Source organism: Siphateles boraxobius, unplaced genomic scaffold, assembly GCF_051911475.1.
Source record: "Siphateles boraxobius isolate OS27281-9 unplaced genomic scaffold, OSU_SipBor_1 49, whole genome shotgun sequence".
In the NCBI taxonomy this organism is placed as follows: Eukaryota; Metazoa; Chordata; class Actinopteri; order Cypriniformes; family Leuciscidae; genus Siphateles; species Siphateles boraxobius.
The window spans coordinates 6120530-6141942 of NW_027509130.1; the positions used below are offsets into that span (position 1 = coordinate 6120530).

A 21413-nucleotide genomic window follows, 5' to 3' on the forward strand; every position below is an offset into this window, starting at 1 on the left:
CTATCTCACATATTTAAGTGTTTTGTTCGACGGCTAAAGCTTTTGTTTTGTAATATTTTCACCAGACTGCAACATAGTGTCGGCCCAGATCCGGCCCACATCCGGTACACAAGGATTTCACACGGGTCTGGGCCGACACTGTTGCTGACTGGGGTCGATAAACACGTGCGTTCACGTCATGTTGGAATATCTATAGTTACTAGTTTCAGACTAGTACAAACCATTCATGTCTTTTGTTTTTTAAATCTGGAAGTTTATGAACATCTCTTCACATTTTTCTTTCTTTATTTCTCTCTTTTATGGCAGTAGCATATAGAGGTGAATTATTGTCCTCCTTGTTGTAGTTCTGACATGACGAGAACGCATCATGTCATGGTGATAATTTCGGGTGTTTGTGAGATGTGTTCGTTCGGACTGCATGAAGAGAGTCGTTTTGACTGGCTCTTGTACTCTGGGACATACTTTTGTAAAATCTTTCTACATCCTGTTTTGGCACATGATTCTGCACTGGCCTTTTCTCAAATCGAACTATGAAACCTCTTCTAAAGCTTCTGATGTCTTCATCATACATCACTCTGGTGTTTTGGTGCTGGTGTTATAAAGACTAAATGTGTCCAATATTGAAGAAGTTTCTAAAGTGTTAATAAATGAAAGCAGTAACATTAACTCTTGTGTATGTGTTTTGTTTCATTCAAGTTTCACACGTGGCAAGATGAAGACTTTTAAATGGTCACTTCTGTACTTTTCTTTTGTATTTATTGTTTTGCTCTCAAAGATATATTTCATGCAGGGTTTACTTTTAAAAAAAAATTCACTCTGAAAATGCTTGTTCATTTCTCAAATAATTACAAATAAACAAGTCACTCACCTATAACCCCTATATGTTTTTATGTCTTATCTTATAGAAAAGGTACACAATTACCCCTTTTCCACCAAAGCATTTTGAGAGTCGGTTTGGAGCCGGTGCCTACTCGCGAACCAGTTCTTTGTGTTTCGACAGCCAAAGAACCGGTTCTCGGCCAGGAAAACTGGTTCCAAAGCGGCACCAACTCTTTGCCGGACTAGAACCGTTCTTTTACCACGTCATTCTTACGTTGGGGGCTGGGGGCGGGTTTAGATGTGCTCTAAACATCTTTTCTGACCATAATATAGGATCGCAAAGCCAGGAGAAACATTTGCAGAAACACAATGTAGTCCGCAATTGTAATTGTTATGCTTGAAGTTGGCGCAAGCGTTTCTATTTTTCATATGTGATTTCAGGCAGGTTGCGGAGAGATTTATTCCAGCGGTATCTATCGGACTCCGCCATTGTAAAAAGCTAACCGGAAGAGCCGTATCCCTACTAAAAGACGAACTTCCGGTCTTCAATTTTTTCGTGACATAGGCCTATAAGAGTTACCAGATCAGTGGGCGAGGCCATTAACAGAGGGGCGTTTTCGACCGCGTTACCTGATTTGCCCATGCAGGTGAAAGGAATCATTTTCTTTTCATGATTTATAAACACCCACCAGTTTGCAAACACCCACAAATTGAGAAACACTCACTTTTGTTCTGCAGAGACCCCATACTCTACGATACCACGACTGCATAGCTACAGAAAGAATACAAACAACCCCATTTCCGTCGGCGGAGTAATACCGTACCTCACAGAACACCCAACACAATTCAATGGAGTTGGACAAAAACTACAATAAAACCTGTTGGAAAGCATCTTTTGCAGCGATTTTAGTGTGAGCATAACATTGAACAACCCAGACCACTCGGTGAGTTTCACGTCTTTGTAAACTAAAGTTTAATGCATTTTATGAATGATTGTTCCAGTGCACCTATGAAACTGTAAGGGGTATACAGTTAAAGACCCAGAACCAGATATGAAGAATGAAGACCCAGAGTCAGAATTATAAAAAATTAAAGAAAATATTTAGTGAAGATAGTTTGCAGTTTCATCAGCAGAAGTCAGCTTCAATACTCGCACAGGAGTTCGTAGGCCGCCCCGCTTACAGTTACAAAGATCACAGCAGTTATACGATTTCCAAGGTCTAAGCTACGTCATTGCTTACAGGATGAATGATTCTCATTGGCTATGAAATAGATAAACACAGTAATTTTCCACACATATACAGATAGACTGAAGCATATCTCCATCGATTATGCAGCTGAAGTTAGGCATGTCATGACCTTCCAGGTCGCAGATTTGGGTTGCTGGGCGCCAGCATACAGAACAACAACTCAGTCAATCTCCAATAATGCCAGTGGTTCCTTAACCTGTAACCAAGAAGACTAACACACACACCGACACACAGCTTTTCCAAGGTTGGATTTGGCCAGGCTCTCACTATAAACAGGAGAGTCCTCTCAAAACCTCAAGATAATGCGTTCTTTCTCTCAAGGATAGCTAAACTTTAGTCTAACTGGAAAGAAAGGCTTTAACAAAGAAATGGCCCCTTAAACTATTGGCTTCAATGACCCCTATATGTTTTAACACATTGAAGACCTTTCTCAAACACAAAACAAGTCCCAATTTCATTTCTGGAAGCTGGGTTAAATAAGCAAGCACTGCATTCAGATATCAAATACAGACATTAAAGAATACATGAAAAGAACATTTCAGTAATCACACTGGTAACTTATATAAATAAAGTAAAATCTCCAGAGAAGTCATTCAACTCATTTGATATTTAGAAGGAAAAATATTGATTAATACCTTAATTATAATCAATCATTACATATACATTGAAGCAGCAGTGGATTCCAATCCACCCCCTTCAAAACCATTGTGTGCTAATACAGAAACCGAAAATTCTCGGGACAGCAGCATTTGTCCAAATTTCAATCTTAACCGTTCCATCGGTTCCATTCAGGACCGATCTTAAAACAGGGCTTTAAGTGTAAAATACCGAACTTGTCCTTTAACTGCTAAAAGGCCAAAAGTTAAATGGAGTAACATAAGTAAACAAAATTAAGACTTTTAAATTATATCTCATTTGTTAACAACTAACAATAAACAATACTTCATAATTTATTAATATTCATTCATTCAACATTTACCAATTCTTTTTAAAATCACAATGTTACTGTTAACATTGTTTATGTTAGTTTGCAGTTCATTAAATAATGAACAAATAGATTTTAATCACACATTTAGAATAATAAATGCTGAGAGAAATATTGTTACTTCATGTTATCTAATGCATTGTTGACTTTATTGTGAAGTTTTAGGAAAGATACCAAATTTAATTAGCCTAGTATTGATCAAAGTACTGTTTATAGATCAAAGGCATTATAGAAATCTAAAGGCATAAAGTCCTTATTCCTGCATTAAAGTCCCCCTGAGGTGAAAATCTAGCTTTTAATTTTGTTTATATGTCTATGTGGTGTTTTTAATGTGCTTTAAGACAAACCATGTGTAAATTCATAAGTCGACACCATTGCTGAGTATTTTCTCCTTAAAACTGCAGTGAACCAAAGACAATCTCAAAAACACGCTTTGAAATCGCTGGTGTTTCTGACGTCACAAACTACCTTGTAGCCAATCAGATCAACGTGTGATCGTCAATGATTGGATCTCTTGAGCTGCTGTGAGTGAGTGGAGGCGGGGCTCATTTGTATATTCATAGAATCGCGTATATATACTAAATTAGACAAGAGTGTGGAGTTACATTCAAGCTATTTTAAGACATGAAGATTCTTTTTTCAAGGAAAAAACTAGTTTTTTAAATCATGTTTTAAATATCATTTTAACTATGTCATGTTGTTGATCAAAGATGAGTTTTAAGGGATATTGACTACATTGTTATTGACTACAGGGTGACTTGTAAAATTGGTCGTAATGAAATGTTTTGTTTTAAACATCCTTGTTTAAAAGTTGGGATTCTAAATTAAAGCGTGTTTGTATATATATATATATATATATATATATATATATATATATATATATAGGCTATATATAAACAGTATTTAAAAAAAATACTTTCTCAGAAGATTGTTAATTATTATTTAATAGAAATGTGATTTTTAAATCAACATGTAATAACTTGCTTCCCAACACTAACCTGGAATTGTCTAATTCTGCATTTTTTTTTCTTGATGAATACTTTCACTTGGAAACATCACATTACAGACATTAAACAGGTTATATAGTAATTAATGCTAAGTTATCATTCATGTTTTCAAGTAGATAAAGGCCTTTTGAATTTTATTAAAGCATGGAACAAATAATAGCTTCAAGGCCTCCCATTCAGACAAACTAAGAGTTACGAAAAAGACAGAAAAGCACATATCGTGAGAGAAAGCTGACTTTATTGGACACTAAAAGTACAGAGAGAGAAAAGGGGTCAAAAGGTGGCAGCAGAGAGCAAATGTTCGGGTTTCTGCTTCAATTGCAATAACACACACGATCAAACATCTCCATCTTTGACATCTCTCTCAGGTGTTGCCTTCAATACGGCGGTTCCCTTGAGAATGTGTAAAGTAAGGGCTGGGATTTTCAGCGTGGGGAGCCCTTTCTGTGCAGGTCCGATCCGGTCCAAGTAATTTAAGCTTTAAAATGTGTGTGGAATCGTCTGTGGTAATTCAAGGCACTGGACTAAACAGGTTCTAGGTTCCTTTCAGGACTGAGGTAGTGAATTTTACCAAAGGGAGACGCCAGCCTGTTTCCCACAATCTCACTGCTGTGTCCTTCCCTGTCCTTATGAGATTATGGACGCCAGAAAAGTATGAATACAAGATTATCTGTTCATGTAATCTATTGAGAAACAGTCTAGACATGTCTTCACATGCTATCGGAAATGTCCTACACTATTAAAAAAGGTTTACTATTGGCATTGATGGTTTCGTGAAGAACCTTAAACATCCATGAAACCTTTCCACTGCACAAAAGGTTCTTTAGTGGAAAAAGGGTTCTTTAGATCATTAAATTGTTCTTCACACTAAGAAAAAAACATGGTTAAGCTATTTTAAGAAGTTTTCACTGAAAGGTTTTCATGGGAACCCAACATGGTTCTTCAATGGCATTGCTACGAAACACCCCATTTGTAACCTTTTAATTTATAACAGTCCACTTCCCACATCTGAAGTGCCCTGCTCTGAAGTGCTTTGTTGTCGGAAAGAATATGAATCATGGAGACCAGGATTATGCCTATTTTTGGGGTAGCCTAGTCATATTAAAGCAAAAAGGTATTTAATCAATATCCAATGGATTTTCAATAAAATAGCGTCGATGACAACCATATGACACAGTCCGCTTGCAGATGATTCTGAGGTTTGTAAAAGACAAATAATATCAAATGATACATGTCTTTCACAGAGCAAAAAAAGTTCTGTTTTTTTAACCCATATAAACATATTTTATACATATTAGGTCACTATGCTGGGTTATTTCCCCCAAAAATGTTGGGTCAGTTTTAACATCATTGGGTTAAAATGAGTAATTACCCAGCAGTTAGGTTAAATATGGTTCCGCAGTGTATTTTGAATTTAATATGTACACAATTATGTATATTTAGCCTACTTTTAATGCTAGAGGCTCCCCAATCAGTTTGTAATTTAAAAATGTATTTGTGTAAAACAGATAGTCAATCTGTATTTGAAAACCAATAGTATATTTTATCTTTTAAAATAATGTCATGAATAAAAACAAATAGTAAACTCAAATGTTGGGTTACTGTTAACCCAATTCATTGTGTTAAAATAACCCACAGTTGGGAAAGTGCTATGCTGTACCAATCCATAATTGGATTGGGTTATAAATTTTAAGTGTTAACCTGACTAACGGCAAGAGAAAGCAATGCAAATGTTGTGGGTAAAGTTGCGGTCACTTTACCATTTCTCGGCGTAATCCAGCCATCGGAATCCGCTTGTTCTGGAGTTTCACGTAAGGGTGAAAAGGTTCCACGCGCAGATTTCACTCACGTTCACGTTGGTGACGCGAATTCGCCGCGCTTGACAACAGAAACGGTTGTGTTTTGTTAGCAAGTGACTTCTCTGTGAGCTGATACATGTAAACGCTAGGCTATTAACAATAAGACAACGGACATTTTGTGCCCGCGAAATTTCGCTAATGTCAACAGTCATATAACGTTAGTTCTCACCTCCGCCATTTTAAAATGGTCCGCCTAGCGCTAAACTCCGGTATCGACATTTTCTCAAAATTTCACACGATTTGACAGTTCATATATCTAATTTCTGACTAAGACAGACATATTTATGGTAAGTCTGATAGCACATCAAGGCAGGATGGTTTGGATTTTCAAGGTGGTCTAGGACTAAAACCATTTAACCTAATAGTTTTCCCATCTAAGGAGAGTAACACATTGGTGAAATACTGAAAACTCGGCTGGGTCTTCCACTTGCCCTCAGGGAGGCGTTTACACGGGGCATTATTCATTGAGAAGCAGTTTGGCTTAATCCTGGATTTATTTAAGTTTTGTACATTTGGACACAGTCTACACAGGGCTTTATACAAGTGTCTCACATCTGCATTTATACCACACACACACACAAAAGAAACAAACAGACACAAACAAATAAAGGGAAATTAAAAGAAACAAAGAAAGTGCAATTTCTGCCCTCAATCGATCCTCAATTATATGCACATCTGAATTTTGGCCTAAACTGGGGCAGACGGGGACTTTTACTGTCGACAATGAAGTCACCAGCAGGAACAACAATCAAACCTGAGCTGAGATCAGTCGTCTCGGGTTTAAAACCTGCGTCATCTATTAGAACAGACAGAGAAAACTGATCTCAGACCAGAAAAACTTCCACAGGACACGTGGCTTACAAAAACCTGGTATGCTCCAGAATTAACTTCTACTTTCACATACTGTGCACATATACACTGCAGAAATAGTAGTATATAGTCCGAACGTACCCAATGACTCCATTGACAAGACTTTTATAACATTCAACCCAAGCAAAAGCTGCCGCACTAAACATTCATTATCAACACTCTGCTTTGCAAAAGACTCAATTGTATAGACTAGAAAGCGAATAGCCTTTAGACTTCCATTCAAAGAACCAATAGCAATGCTGCAGATGCTGTGTGTAATGAAACTCCATTACAGTTATACTGCGGAATTTTAGCTTCTTCCTATAGGAAAAAAAACTACTAATGTACTTTCTGTACAATGTACAATTTTATATAATCTTTATGTTGCTGCGAGTTCTGGTGTGAGGTCCGGCTGCTAGCGTTCCCTGAGACAGAATACTAAAGGCTATCTGAAAAAACGAGGGTGCAGAAGGTTTTTAATGCCCAGAATTGAGGACATAATCGCGGGTTTCGCTTTTCCTCCCTGTTATATACTTCATAATATGTCAAAACACTATTTTAATTAGCTCTGAATAATATATATATATATATATATATATATATATACGCTATTATATATTTCTCTTGTACTACTCTGGATTGGTTGTGCCTTGAAAATATTCAAACAGTATTATATAGGAAAATTACTGTACAAAAAAGCAACTTATAGAATTGTTTTCATATATATATATATAAACTTTAAAACTCTGTTTTATCAATAAATCTGTGTGCTGTATCTTTTGGTCTGCAGTAAACAAACTGATTGGGTTTTAACCACAGTATTTGAGACAACACCGTCCTGCTTATCGAACGCCTCTTCAAACACATTCATTACAGTCATACAGCCGATAGACGCTCAAAAGCTACAAAAGAAAGAAAGAAAAGTCACTACAAATATTTGTTTGTACTGATTTGAAAACAAACATGCTCTGGGTAAAAAAAAATTATGATAAAAAATAAGAGGAGAAAAAAAAAGACCCATTTACAGTTAGCTTGAAGCCGCAACTCTGAAACAATAGTCATGCTGAAATATCCAATAAAACAATAAGGGAAAAGTACTATACAGTCATAACAATAAGAACAGCTATAACAATAGTAATTAACAGCTGAAAATGTTTTTGGAAAAAAATAATCTCCCAAAAAAAAAGTCCATAAATATATCAGGCAGATTATAGTCTAGGTAGAAACATTGCACCAGATCAGATTGTGAAACACGCATTAGTGCAGGGAGTTAGAGAGCGAGAGAGAAAGAGAGAGACAAATAATGGATTCAGCATTTTTGGAGGGAAAATTTGGGAGGGAAAGTTTCTGCACTACAGCAAAGTTATGAGAAGTACATGATGGCGCTATGAAACAGGCTTTGCAGAAACTTTTACAGCTTACATTTCATGTGTTTTGCCCTCTGAAGAGATTCAGGCTTATTGCTCCATGCACAATGCAGGAAAGATGCAAAAACAAAAAAAAAACTACGCTGGTGTTGGTTTAAAAAGTATTGATGAAAAAAAAACAGACAAAACACAAAGAACAAACATCATGTTCTGACACTAGCTAGTGTTATTACACACACTTTTACAGAACGAAAGGTGTCGGTGCGTTACAGCTATTCAACTAAAATACAATAATATACACAAAAATAAGCTTGAGCAACAGGAAGTGGGCGGAGCCTCCAGGAAGAGGGGGATGGACCGAGCGGATGATTGACAGACAGGAGGGCGAGAAGCGAGGAAAACATTTATCAGTCCGTGTTTGAAACGTTCCAGAGAAACCATGTAGAATCATTTCCAAATTAAATGATCCGTCGTTGGTGAAGGAATAAATGGACGAAAAACAAATGAAAGGAAAGATAGAAGTGAGATTGAGAGGAAAGGAGGATTTGATAGAAGACAGACAGACACCGGAACACAAATGATAAACTCAAATACCGAGAGAAAAGAGAAACGTGAAAAATTAGAGGAGAATTTGGCGCCTCTTAAAGGGGCAGGCAGAAGTTCCTTGAGGGGCGGGGCTTTGTGGATGTGGGCGGGGCTTGTGTGGGGGTGGGCGGGGCTCACAGAGGGCCGTGTCGCACCTCGTATTTGGCCAGAATGTTCTTACAGCGGCCGAGTTCCTTCCTCAGGTCGGCCACCTCCTGTCGGAGCGCCTGGTTCTCCTTCTCCAGGAATCCCGCGCGGATCGCGATTTGGTTCTCCTTCAGCCGGCGAGCGTCCCGGGACCGCTTGGCCGCAAAGTTGTTCTTTCTACGCCGTGCCCAATATTTGTCATCCTGCTCGAGGACGGAGAGACAAACAAATCAGAAAAACATAATTATTCTACCTGGTGGGTGGAGGGGGGGTTACACTTTAATATGTTGTTATATTGAACTCACTGCTCAATAAAAAAACAATTGTTCACTAAAAAAACAAAAACAATTATTATCATAATTCCGTTTGTTATAATAAATATATGAATACATCTAAATAGTTTTCAAACATAAACTGCTGGGACTTTTTTTTTTCTTTTTTTGTGTCAGTCTTCGAGATATTTATGTATAATAATAACATTTGACCAGAGAGAGTCATATGACTCATAACTGGCTTTCTGATTGGCCTACGGTCATGTTTTCATTTCTGATGGCTAGGTTTTATTAATCTTTTGTTGTAAAAAATAATAATACATTTAAAAAAAGTTTAAGATTGCCAGTGAAGGTTTTTCCACCTAAAGAAGTTTATTATGATTATTTTTTGACTTATTAGAAAGACTGTGAAAATGTATTATATTGCAACAGAATTTACTAAAAGTAAAGCAACTAGTTTTATTAAAGAAATATAGAAAATAAATAATTTAAATATACTGTACGTAAGTACATTAATTTAACAAATTAAAAATAGGAAAATAAAAGAATGGGACATGGGTTAAGAATATAAAAATAATAACAAAAGCAGAATAGTACAAAATTAAGTGGGTTTATCAAATAATAATAACATAATTACAAAAATTACAGTAATATTAATTAATTATTAATATGCATATTTTAATATTTGTGCAACAACAGCAATACAAATAATTATTACTATATTTTGTTACACAAATATTTGGTGATATATAATAATAATCGTCCATATTGTTAGTGTTTTTACCTTCATATCATCAGGAATGAAGACCTTGCGCGCCTTCTTGATCATGGGCTGTGGCTTCAGCTCCTCTGCGCTGAACTTGCGCTTGCGAGGGTCGAAGATCTCCTGTCCCGGGACGCTGGAGAGGGCCAGGTCAGCGGGGTCCGGCTCGTATCCGGTCGGAACCTGGATGGAGTCGGGATCTATCGGACTGGGCGTGTCACGGGACGAGGGGAGAACTGAAGGCCAGAGAGAGAGAGAAAAGAGCGAAATAACAAAAAAATCTTTTGTAAATGACCATTTCAAACATAACTTTAATTATTATATTGTCCAACATTATTACATTATATTGTGCTTTTCAGACCAAATACACATTTATTTAAGAAGGTAAATAGGATCAAATTTCATATGTTGATTTGGTGTAAATATGCACTACCGTTTTCTGACCACTAGGGGCCATATGAACCCACCTTATAACCACACATATTCACACATTTACACACACAAACATAAATATTAATAATTTAATAATCAATAGAATTTTTTTTAAATTATATAATATATTATAAAGCAGTATTTATCATAGTATAGAACTTTTTCTGAATGTATTTATTATATAATATAATATAAACAAGTGTGATTGATTTACGAAAAGAAGTGTGTGTGTGTGTGTGTGTGTCATTAGTGAAGGATTAGATGATCAAATTAAACTCTTGACTGATTTAAGGGTCATTAAATAGGAGCTGGCAAACGGCCACACGCAATCACCACACAATACAACACACAACGACACCGCCTAACTCACACAACCGCAATATACCATTACACTACTTCACACAACACACAACCTGCTTCCCCATCAATATGAGGACATGTTACTGTACAGAAACACGGCAGGGGTCAAAGGTCAAGCTGTTTGCTAGATGAGGATTCGTCATGACCTAGATTGCTGGCAAACCTGTGTGTGTGTGTGTGTGTGTGTGTGTGTGTGTGTGTGTGTGTGTGTGTGTGTGTGTGTGTGTGTGTGTGTGTGTGTGTGTGTGTGTGTGTGTGCGCGCGCAGCCTGATTACAAACAACTAGACAGTTTAAAATGCCAAAATGACTCGGGATTTGTTCAGTCTTTTCACAGTAAGGCGTAACGATAATCTCGCCTTATCTTCACTGCCTTTAAATGATCATTTCATGCATTTATGTATTTTCATGCAATAAAATGATTAATACACTTGATTACAGAAATTAAAAATGATTTCTAGATTTGATACTTAGATTCATCTACAGAATTTCATTTAACAAAGTATTAGTAATTTATTAGTCATCCAAAATAAATGTGAGTATAAATCATTAATGTTTAATTATTATTTTTATATTGCCCATCTTAAAAAGACAATTTCATGCATTTATGCGTATTCATGAGATAAAATCCTTATTAGATTATTGCAGAAATTCAAAAATATTTTGAGATTATTGTTTAGATTTATCTACAGAATTTCATATAAAAATTAATGAATAATTTATTATTCATACATAATAAAGAGTCATATAAACCAATAATAGTCTATATAATTATAATGATATTTATGCTATTATATAGTTAATTTAATATAATTATGAGTGATTGTTTAGGTTCTGAAGGTTGAATAATATTCAAGATAGAATATAATAATTAATAATTTATTATTAATGCATAATACATATTAATATAAAATAGAATGTTTTCATTATTATTAATAATAAGAATAATAAATTAAAATATCACAATAATGTTATATACTATAAGTCATTTAATTATAATATAACTTTTGTAATATAATTATGAGTGATCGTTTGGTGATTGTTCCTCAGGCAGTAGATCTCTGATATATAGGCTACATCTCTAATATATATATATATATATATATATATATATATATATATATATATATATATATATATATATAAGAGAGATTGAGAGATTATATTAGGCTAAAATTAATCATTACTTCTCATAGTATTTTCAAAGTAATAAAAATATTTAGCCTGCAAACATCAAAACCTAAATAGTTACTTATAACTTGATTGGTTAGTAGAGAAGCCTGCGAAATAAAGTTTGTGTGTGTGAGTGAGTGTGTGTGTGTGTATATGTGTGTGTGTACCTCCACAAAACACTGGCAGAAACACCTCAATCAGTTTCACCCTCTCTCTCTCTCTCTCTCTCTCTCTCTCTCTCTCTCTCTCTCTCTCTCTCTCTCTCAGTCTGAGAGCCTGAACTTGGCCTGGACGGTAGAGGTGAGGGGGAGGATCTGTGCTGACCAATCACAGGCCAGCGTCTGAGAGGTGGGCGGGGTTTGAGGACAGCAGCGCACTATAATGAAGCTGTGATATAATGACAGTATATGAGCGAGTGTGTGTGTATGTGTGTGTGTGTGTGTCTGTGTGTGTGTGTGTGTGTGTGTGTGTGTGTGTGTGTGTGTGTGTGTGTGTGTGTGTGTGTGTGTGTGTGTGTGTGTGTGTGTGTGTGTGTGTGTGTGTGTGTGTGTGTGTGCTGCACCGCTGGTGTATGTGACCGTCCCATGAACCCTGGCCTTCACTTCCTTAAACACACACACACTCAGGGAAGAGAGGCGTCTGCGCTCGGGACGGGAAAAGACGCCCTGACTGGCTTGATTTTAACACACAATTAAATTGATAGTTACAGACAAAACAAGCCTCACGACGAGTTAAACCAAAAATGCCTAAATGTCACAGCATCTGCCAAGCAAGTGCAGTTTATCATAAAGAAAGATCTCAAGCAAACAAATTTGACTAATCTAATTAACCTGAGTTTCTACATTTACAAGAAACCCAATAAAACTGTACGTTTTTTCTGGAGCTAAATTCCTATAAAGGCATATAACTGATGTAAGAGTAGTTTTTAAAAATGTTCATGTACTTTTACACACATGTATGGAATATTAAAATGTATTAATAGACATGTATTAAATATATTAAAAATCATTGTTTGAAATGCCACTTACAAAAACATTCTATATTTAATAGAAAACGGCTATAAAACTGATGCATAATTGCAATTTCACTTTGAATTTAAAGAAGTAGAGGTAAATTCATAATACATTTTTGTTCATGTTTATTCACACAAATACTGTATATGAATTTTTTACAAAAACATTATTGTTAAAAATCCTTGTCTGAAATGCCACTTAACATTGTTTATTTCATAAAAAATAACACATTTCTAGATTATTACATTTAGATTTATCTACAGAATTTCATAGAGTAAAAAAATAATAATTCATTAGTCATACATAATAAACATTAATATATTGTTGTTAATAATAATAATAACAATAATAAACAGTAGTATTAATGAACTGGTTCAAAAGTTCACCGAGCACATTCAAACTCACAGTACACAGGGAAATATTTACGTTTGCTTAAATTTGTTTACATGCAATTTAAGTTTTCTTGCAAAAAAAAAAAATGTCTATACATTTGCATGGCCATAAATATAGTGCAGTTACAACATCTACCAGCAGGGGCTGAACTGCACTACCATTCAGAAACTGGGATCAGTGTGATATTTGTGAAAAAAAGGATCATGTGACACTGAAGACTGGAGTAATGATGCTGAAAATTCAGCTTTGATCACAGGAATAAATTACATTTGAACATATATTCACATAGAAAGCAGTTATTTTAAATTGTAAAAATATTCACAATATTACTGTTTTTATGCACTTTTGATCAAATAAATGCAGCCTTGGTGAGCAGAAGAGACTTCTTTCAAAAAGTAAACAGTAGTGTAAACTAACAGGCAAAGCTTGACCGCTTCGAATGAATCATTGAAAAGAAATGATTCATTAGAACATCTCATTTGCCAACAGGATCCTAACGGTTAATCATAGAACCAGTGAGCCTAGAACCAGCACACTGAACAATAACCCAATAAAACCACCCAGAACACGCGCGATGAGACTGATCATCTTAACACTGGTTTATGACAGATTGTTTCTGATCTTTGACCTCTGTGTGTGTGTGTGTGTGTGTGTGCGTGCGTGTGCGTGCGTGTGTGTGTGTGTTATCACAACTACCATCACTATCTTAAACTGATTCTGTCATTCAAGGTAAAGAATAACCCTTTGCCCTTCCTAGTTTCGCTCTGCCAGCAGAAGATAAGCGTTACTCACGCACGCACATCGAGAGCGAAGTCCACTGATCACAGGCGTTTGAACCGACAGGCGCTTACAGTGTAATTCAGATTTAAAGTAAAATTACAATGGAATTAAATTAATAAAAATGCATTTAACTACATGTGAAATACCAGATGTGGGCCACATCTGGGCCGAGGCTATGTTGCTGTCAGGGCTTGAATTAATGTATTTAATTTTTTCACTATAAATTCTTCTTTTACAAGTTCATTCACTCACACACATATTTGGAATATTTACAAAAATATAATTCTATTTTATCATCAAAAATCATTATTTATAAATGCCACTTGCAACGAATATTAATTTATAAGCCCTACGTGTACTTATATTTAACTTTGTTTTTATGGACCATGGAGGAAAAACAACACAATTTTCCATAAATTAATATCAATATTATATACTATATATTTAAAATATTTAATATTAATATTGGCAAAATCAAAAAAAAGGTACTCTACATATCAGAGAATTTATTACTTAGCTTTCTGTGTTGAATTTCTGTGAATTGCAATTCAGTAAAATTCCTATGTGTTGTGGTCAATTCAACTCAAGAATTGAAAGGAGCCAATTCTAAAATGAAAGGAAGCACTTTATATTAAGGTGACATAGTTACAAGTTACTATATGCACGTACTTTAGAAAATAACAGTAAATTATGCATAATTACAAGTAACTAACCCTAAACCAAAACCTTAACTTAACAAGTACATATAGCTAATTATTATTACTTATAATAGATTAAGTACAACGGCAACTGTCACCTTAAAATAAAATGTAACCAAATTAAATTCTGCATTTTGCTCGACCTTGCAAACAGCAGCACGGCGACTCTGCGGCCAGTCAGTGTGAACGAGGCTCAAAACACACACACTTTGTTGAGAAAACTCTGTAATATCTCTATCCCTCTGTATGCATGTTTGTGTGTGATATGTGCAGCGCGGGTGTCTTCACTGAAAGCCACACGTGAATCAGGCACGACGAGGCAATGTGATTGTGAGAACAACAGACTGTGCTTCAGCTTCAGAGACAGAAGGATAGGGGGCGTGGCCTCGGGAGAGGGCGGGGCTGAGGGGCGGGGCCTGTTGAGTGGCAGGTGGCCTTGACAAACACTCTCTCTCCTCTCTCTTTGCTGCTCGTCACACGCGGCAGCATGTGTTCATCACATGGCAAATCGCACACACACACACACACACACACACACACACACACTCAGTGTTCTGACTTCACGCGAGCTGAAATGTGCGGAGCAGAGTCTGATCCGCTCGTTTAGACTGAGACACATGGAAACGTACATGCAGATATGTAAACATGCACTGAAGACACACACACCAATCAGTGAAGTTCATCACATCAACACAGATCTCATGCAGATTGTGGCTGAGGGTTTCACGACATCACTTATGTTACTGATCTGGAATGCGAAACAAAACCTATAAACGGATAATAACAGAGATATGTCTAAATAAACCTGTCACAGGGTTGCTGGACAGACACTTCACTTTTATGCCCTTCAAGTGGCTGTAAAGTCTCCAGGTACTATAAATCCTGACTGCTCAGTTTTGCATTACAAACACAACTGTACAAAACAGCATAAATGTCGATAAAGTGTTTTAAAAATATATTCCTACATATAACAAATGGACGAATCTCCTGAAACATGTCAAAATATACCCCGTTTATATTTTGCCACAAAAACAAAATAAAGAGAAAAGAAATTAGTTAAGTTATATTCACATTATATAGATCATATTATGTATTGTATTATATTATATTGCATTATATTCTATTACATTACATTATATTATTATATTTTATTTTCAGACTGTTATGATTTTGCACATTATGCTTATTTTTAAGATAATTAAGCACATTTAATTATTATGCACAGTCAATGCAAAGATTCAATGCTAAAATTGTTTTTATTATCTTATTTTGTTATGAATTTATATGCCTTGATAGCATTTTTTGTGCTTTTGATTTCAATTTTTCACTGTAATGCATTCATGAGAAAGGTGAAAATGTGCTGAATCATCATCATTTCTTTACGCAAAATATGATTATTTGTACCCATTCAGGGGTAAAACAGACCCTGTTTTGTAAGATTCACACACATAATCTACATTTATATATGTAGGAGTGAACTGGGTGTGTTTGTTTGTCTTTCAACGATCCGTTTCTCACCCATATGTGTTTCAATACCTCATCATTACTAACATCCCTAAAGTACTTCAGTGTGTCAATATGATGAATGTCGCAGCTCCTGTCTCTCTATAGGCTTTCCACATGCATTAGCCACTGCATTCTCTGTAGTATAATTTTCTGTACACCGTCTGATTTCACACGTCAGGTTTTGGCGCTGTGAAAGCGTGTGAAAGTCCCTGTCTCATGAAGGAATGATTGATCATATGTGACGGCTGACTCTGAAGGCCCTCAGGAGCTGTCAGTCATGTTCGGGCAGAGGAGTCCTTCCCTCATAGTTTAAATAACAAAATGCGCATCACATTAACGTTTTTATTTGTATATATTAACACTATACAGTAAGGTCCCATTAGTTATACATTACCCTGTTTACACCTGGTATTAAGATGTGTTTTGGTCGATCGGATCACAAGTGGACGACTCTAAATACAGGTGTAAACGGGGTCTAAAGCGTTTTGAACTTGTCCACTTTCCAGCACTTCCAGAGGGAGTGGAAATCACATTCGACCAGATTGCTTTCATAGTGTAAACACTCATGTGATCGAATGTGTTCCAACAGCCACAAAAGACCAAGAACAATACGGGAAGAGCTCTAGACAGACGGGATTTAAACTGTCGGCTGGAGACCCAAGTTTGGCTTGAAGATGAAAAATGCACCAATCACAATGTTCTCTCACCATTCCTGATTTCTAACACACACTCACAGCGTTCGGCTGGTCTTGTGTCTGTCAGAGCAGAAACTAACGCTGATGTTCTCCGTATGTTTTCCCGTCGTCCTCGGTCGTGTTCATATGTAAATTAAAAAAGTTAATTTTGTCCATTTAATCGAAAGATCTGAGAAAGCCCAAACATTTCCCCGCTCATAGACCCTCCTCTCGAAGAAATCAGGACAGAAGTGTTTGAAAGTGGACACAAGAGACGGATTAAAACACCAGGTGTAAACGGGAATGAGTCTCCCTCGTCCACTTGTGATCCGATCGACCAAAACACATCTTAATACCAGGTGTAAACAGGGCCTAAGATAAACTAACAAAGAGTAACACATTAGCTACAGAATTTGTATTAATCTTCGTTAATGTTATTTAATAAAAATACAATTATTCATTGTTAGTCTGCTCAGGTCCATTAAATAATATTAACAGATACAAAGTTTGATTTGAATAATGTAATGGTGAGAGCTGATTAACTAAGATTAATGAATGCTATATAAGCATTTTTCATTGTTACATAGTTCTTGTTAACTAATGAAACCTTATTGTAAAGGGTTTTTTTTTCTTTCATATTTTTATTGCTTTTTAGACGCCTGTCACTGTATAATGCAAATGCATCAGGATGAGTAGTCTAAGGTTTTTATTATAAATTACACAATGACTTGTTCTTTTTCACTTTTTTAAAAACTTTAAAACGGTATTTTACTGTAAAATTACATTAAATGTACAGTTATCCAAGATCTATCACAGTTATTCACTGTATACAGTAACTTTCTGTTAACCAATTAACAGTTTTTCACTGTAGCATTTTTCAGGTCTTTTACCGTCGTTAAAATCACGGTAATTTTTTTACAGTGCGGAAAGGGATTTTTTAAAATGTTCTTTACACAAAGAAACACGGTTATTTTTGGAACTGTTCACTGTTCAAGTGTTTCTTTGTTGAGGAGAAAGCACATTCGGGAGTCAGTAGGCGCATTTTCATTACAGATTTGAGCAAAACTTTTGCTTTTTTTCTAAATGTCAACAAAAAACTATTTTGAACTGATGGCGTTTCCATTAACCGATGTTATGCGATTAAAACGTCATTTTATTCCTAAAACGTCATTCCTCTCGCGATAAGTAATTCCAAAAATCATGGCGACGGATGTTGGTAGGTTTGCGTATATCCCAGCCACCGCACTGGCCATTATTATTAATGGAGGGAGACGTGTGTTTGTGTGTGTTATCCAAGCATTAATGGTAAGGATTACCATATCTCCCTCATATCTGCTTCAAGCTCTTCATTGTGGCATTTCTTTGAGGTTCAGAATCCAATATTCCTGTAATTCTTTTGTCTTTTCTAATAAAGAACTCTGTCTCGTATTCTGTCCAAACATCCCGCGTCATCAGATGACCTGTAAATGCACAAAAACTTTTTCCATTGCAGTTTTGCGAAATATTTCTTTTTCGAATTGCCTGAAAAACCACCTCATGCGAGCCTAAAACCTTTTTTGCGATAAATGGGAGTTTTTGCAAAATTGACGAGTTTCCATTGGGCGTATTTTCAATTCGCGCAATTTGAAGGGTGATGGAAACGCGGCTAGTGAGTTAGAGGTGTGTGTGATCGGGACAGTACCTGCTCTGCTGGGACTCTGGAGGCAGTTCTGGTCCCCGATCCCGGAGTGAAGGGAGGTGGTGGCCCGGTTGCTGAGATCCACCACTGAAGGAGTTGGCGGGGTGGAAGGAGGCTGTGGTGGCAGGGGCTGCTGGGATGGCTGGTTCTGCTCGCTCTGAGAGTTGGCGGGAATATTGTTCTCCAGCAGAAACTCCTCTAAATCCATATACTCCAGCTGGAAGTTGTCTCCATCGTACGGCAGGGTCTTGTCCCACAGCGTCGGCCCCAGGAAGGCGGACTGAGGGGTGTTTAGACCGTTTCCATCCTCTTCCAGCTTCTTTTCCTTCTCTTTCTCTTTCCCGAACCCTGGAGGAACAAGATGGAGGCATTATTGTCGCCGTTCAAACACACACACACAAATACACGCACACACAAATACAATACTGTCATCTTTTAAGCAGAAATTGGTTGTTCCAAACATGTATGAAATGCATGTTTCATTCAACAAAAGTGGATGAGGAATACTAGGCCTGTCACGGTCGTGAATATTCTGCTGGCGATTAATCATCATATATATAATATAATATAATATAACGACTAATGATTGCGATTAATGATCTAATTCAGTTTTGTTCATGTCAATTACAGTGTACTCTAAATTGTATATAATATAATAATACAAAGTATAATAAAATAGGCCCATTTAATTTATTTTAAATAGACTGTATTATATTATATTATATTATATTATATTATGATTAAACCCACAAACCTTAATTTTGTACGTAGGAAGACCTATATCTATTGTTGTATACTTTGCAATAGTGTTTGTTTGTTTGTTTGTTGTTGTTGTTGTTGTTATATTCTTTAGCAGAATGGGATTGAAATTTAAGCTACACAATTATTAATAATTATATTAATTATAATATATTGTAGTTATCTCAAATAATTGTGATTAGATCGAATAACTACATACCACAATGATGTGATTAATCAATAATCGCGACAGGCCTAAGTGAATGCACCTCAAGACACATAAGAAAGCATCATAAAAAGTATCAAAAATCAACTCCTTTTAAATCATGTTATGTGCACAGAGCAATGTGTATATATATATATATATATATATATATATATATATATATATATATATTTTATAATATCTTAACAAAATGCAGTTCCAAAGCATCTTAAAAGTGGTCCACACCACATATTGCACTATTCAAGATCATACAACTTTTCATCTTACTGTTGACACTTTATTTCTTTTTAGTCATTTCATGCTCAGTTGTAACAGTCACTTGCACTGGAAAAGACTGGCTGCTTTCCAGCATTTCTCATTAAGCATTCCAGAGAACAAACAAAGTACAGTTTTGCAATGACATGAGGGGTGAACTAATAAAAAAAAAAAAGAAAATGCACCAAAATCAACATATTTTTGTTTGCAAACTGAAAAAGGCATGCAAGTGCTATATCATGCGAATGCACGTCATCCTTAGGTGCAACCAAAGATAAAAACAGCCTTTTACTTGTACTTTAAATTTGACCGATGAAGCACAAACACAATCAGAGGTGGCGGGCAGTGGCGCCCTCTAAAGGGAAGTATGAGGGGAAAAAAACATGTCCATTGCCTGCGAACTTCATCTATCCTTATAAAGTCGGTATTGGCTCAGTAGACCATTTATTCCTCTTCTAAGTGAACAAATGCTGTCATATAAGCTTATTTTAAACATATACCATCATGCATTTCGGTTAAATCCAATGCGCAATGAATTTATGTTTGCGCGTAAAAAGACTGCAATGCAATATAAATATCAACAAACAAACGTCCAACCCAAAATCACATCAGAATTCAAAGCGATTATCCATGACAGCCTACATGAATGTGCGGGTACTGGTAATGGTGTGAAAACACAGTGACAGACGCGCTTTTAAGCGTAGATTATAAGGGAAGGGAAGGAAAGCAAAGCGCGCACCCCGCCTGACAAACATTGGCTGGTGCAGAACACGCTTTAAACCCGCAAAAAGCAACATCTATCCATCTTTATACCTTCATCGTGATGAAAGGGTAGTTTCATGGGGTTCTCCAGAAGGGATTTCAGGACGCCGTGAGTCGGAGGTAGAAAAGTTGGGTTCATAGAAAGAGGTCGAGACATCTTATCCATGGCGTAAAGGAAATAACAATCTTCCTGAAGAAATGAAATAATAAAAATAAAAAAATTATTTATAAAAATAAAAACTTTGCAATAGGGTACGGGAATAGGGTTCTCAGCCCGTGCGCGGCACCGATGAGCGGCGGCTGGTCTCGCGCGTCCGTGAGTTCTTCAGGCTGGAGCGCAAAAGCGCAATTGATTCGCTATTCCATGTGCGAATACTGACGTCCCTGACGTCAATGAACAGGGCAAGCTGCTGAATAAAGCCTTGGCCAATGAGAGCGCTGGAGGCGTGGCCCTCCCCCGTCTCCATCATGTCTAGATACATTGTTGCACGTTAACGATTACAATCTTTTTGGGGTTAAACAATGTTACTTTATAACCACTGCAGTTTATTTATCTTATGTTGTTGTTTTTTTATATCGATTGAAAAAAGATAATTAAAGTGTGAGAGGAAATATGAAAAAACATAGAAGGGTGTTCTAATTTTCGGCTAATATTTTAATTGTTTTAGTTTTAGTTAAGCCACTGCAAAGTAAAAAACGTTTGGGTTACACATGTTGGGTCACTATGTTGGGTTATATTCCAAAATAAAATGTTGGGTCATTTTTAAAATCATTGGGTAATTTCTATCAATAACCCAGCTGTTGGGTTAAATACATATGTGGTA

At 36.2% G+C, this 21413-nt stretch overlaps 1 protein-coding gene across 2 annotated transcripts; it reads right to left on the reverse strand.

Annotated features, from left to right (window-relative positions):
- Positions 1 to 4281: 4281 nt before the first annotated feature.
- hlfa (HLF transcription factor, PAR bZIP family member a) lies at positions 4282 to 21110 on the reverse strand. Of its 2 annotated transcripts, none has more exons than XM_077202275.1 (4): positions 20641 to 21110; positions 18612 to 18956; positions 9925 to 10139; positions 4282 to 9074 (listed from the first exon to the last, which is right to left on the reverse strand). In XM_077202275.1, exons 1-4 carry the CDS (start codon positions 20753 to 20755, stop codon positions 8856 to 8858), a joined length of 894 nt encoding a protein of 297 aa, XP_077058390.1. In that variant the 5' UTR covers positions 20756 to 21110; the 3' UTR covers positions 4282 to 8855. The 2 variants fall into 2 exon arrangements, with proteins under 2 accessions (XP_077058390.1, XP_077058391.1); XM_077202276.1 differs by having other exon boundaries at positions 4282 to 9071; positions 20641 to 21105.
- Between the last annotated feature and the right edge of the window lie 303 nt (positions 21111 to 21413).

What these genes read in the sequence shown, in the direction of transcription:
- hlfa (XM_077202275.1), bottom strand. Translation starts at nt 20,755, where the DNA reads ATGGATAAGATGTCTCGACCTCTTTCTATGAACCCAACTTTTCTACCT. An exon ending in ACCCTTTCATCACGATGAAG is followed by an intron (nt 18,957 to 20,640) that starts GTATAAAGATGG and finishes TTGTTCCTCCAG; the next exon opens with GGTTCGGGAAAGAGAAAGAG. An exon ending in TCATTCCTGATGATATGAAG is followed by an intron (nt 9,075 to 9,924) that starts GTAAAAACACTA and finishes TCCGTCCTCGAG; the next exon opens with CAGGATGACAAATATTGGGC.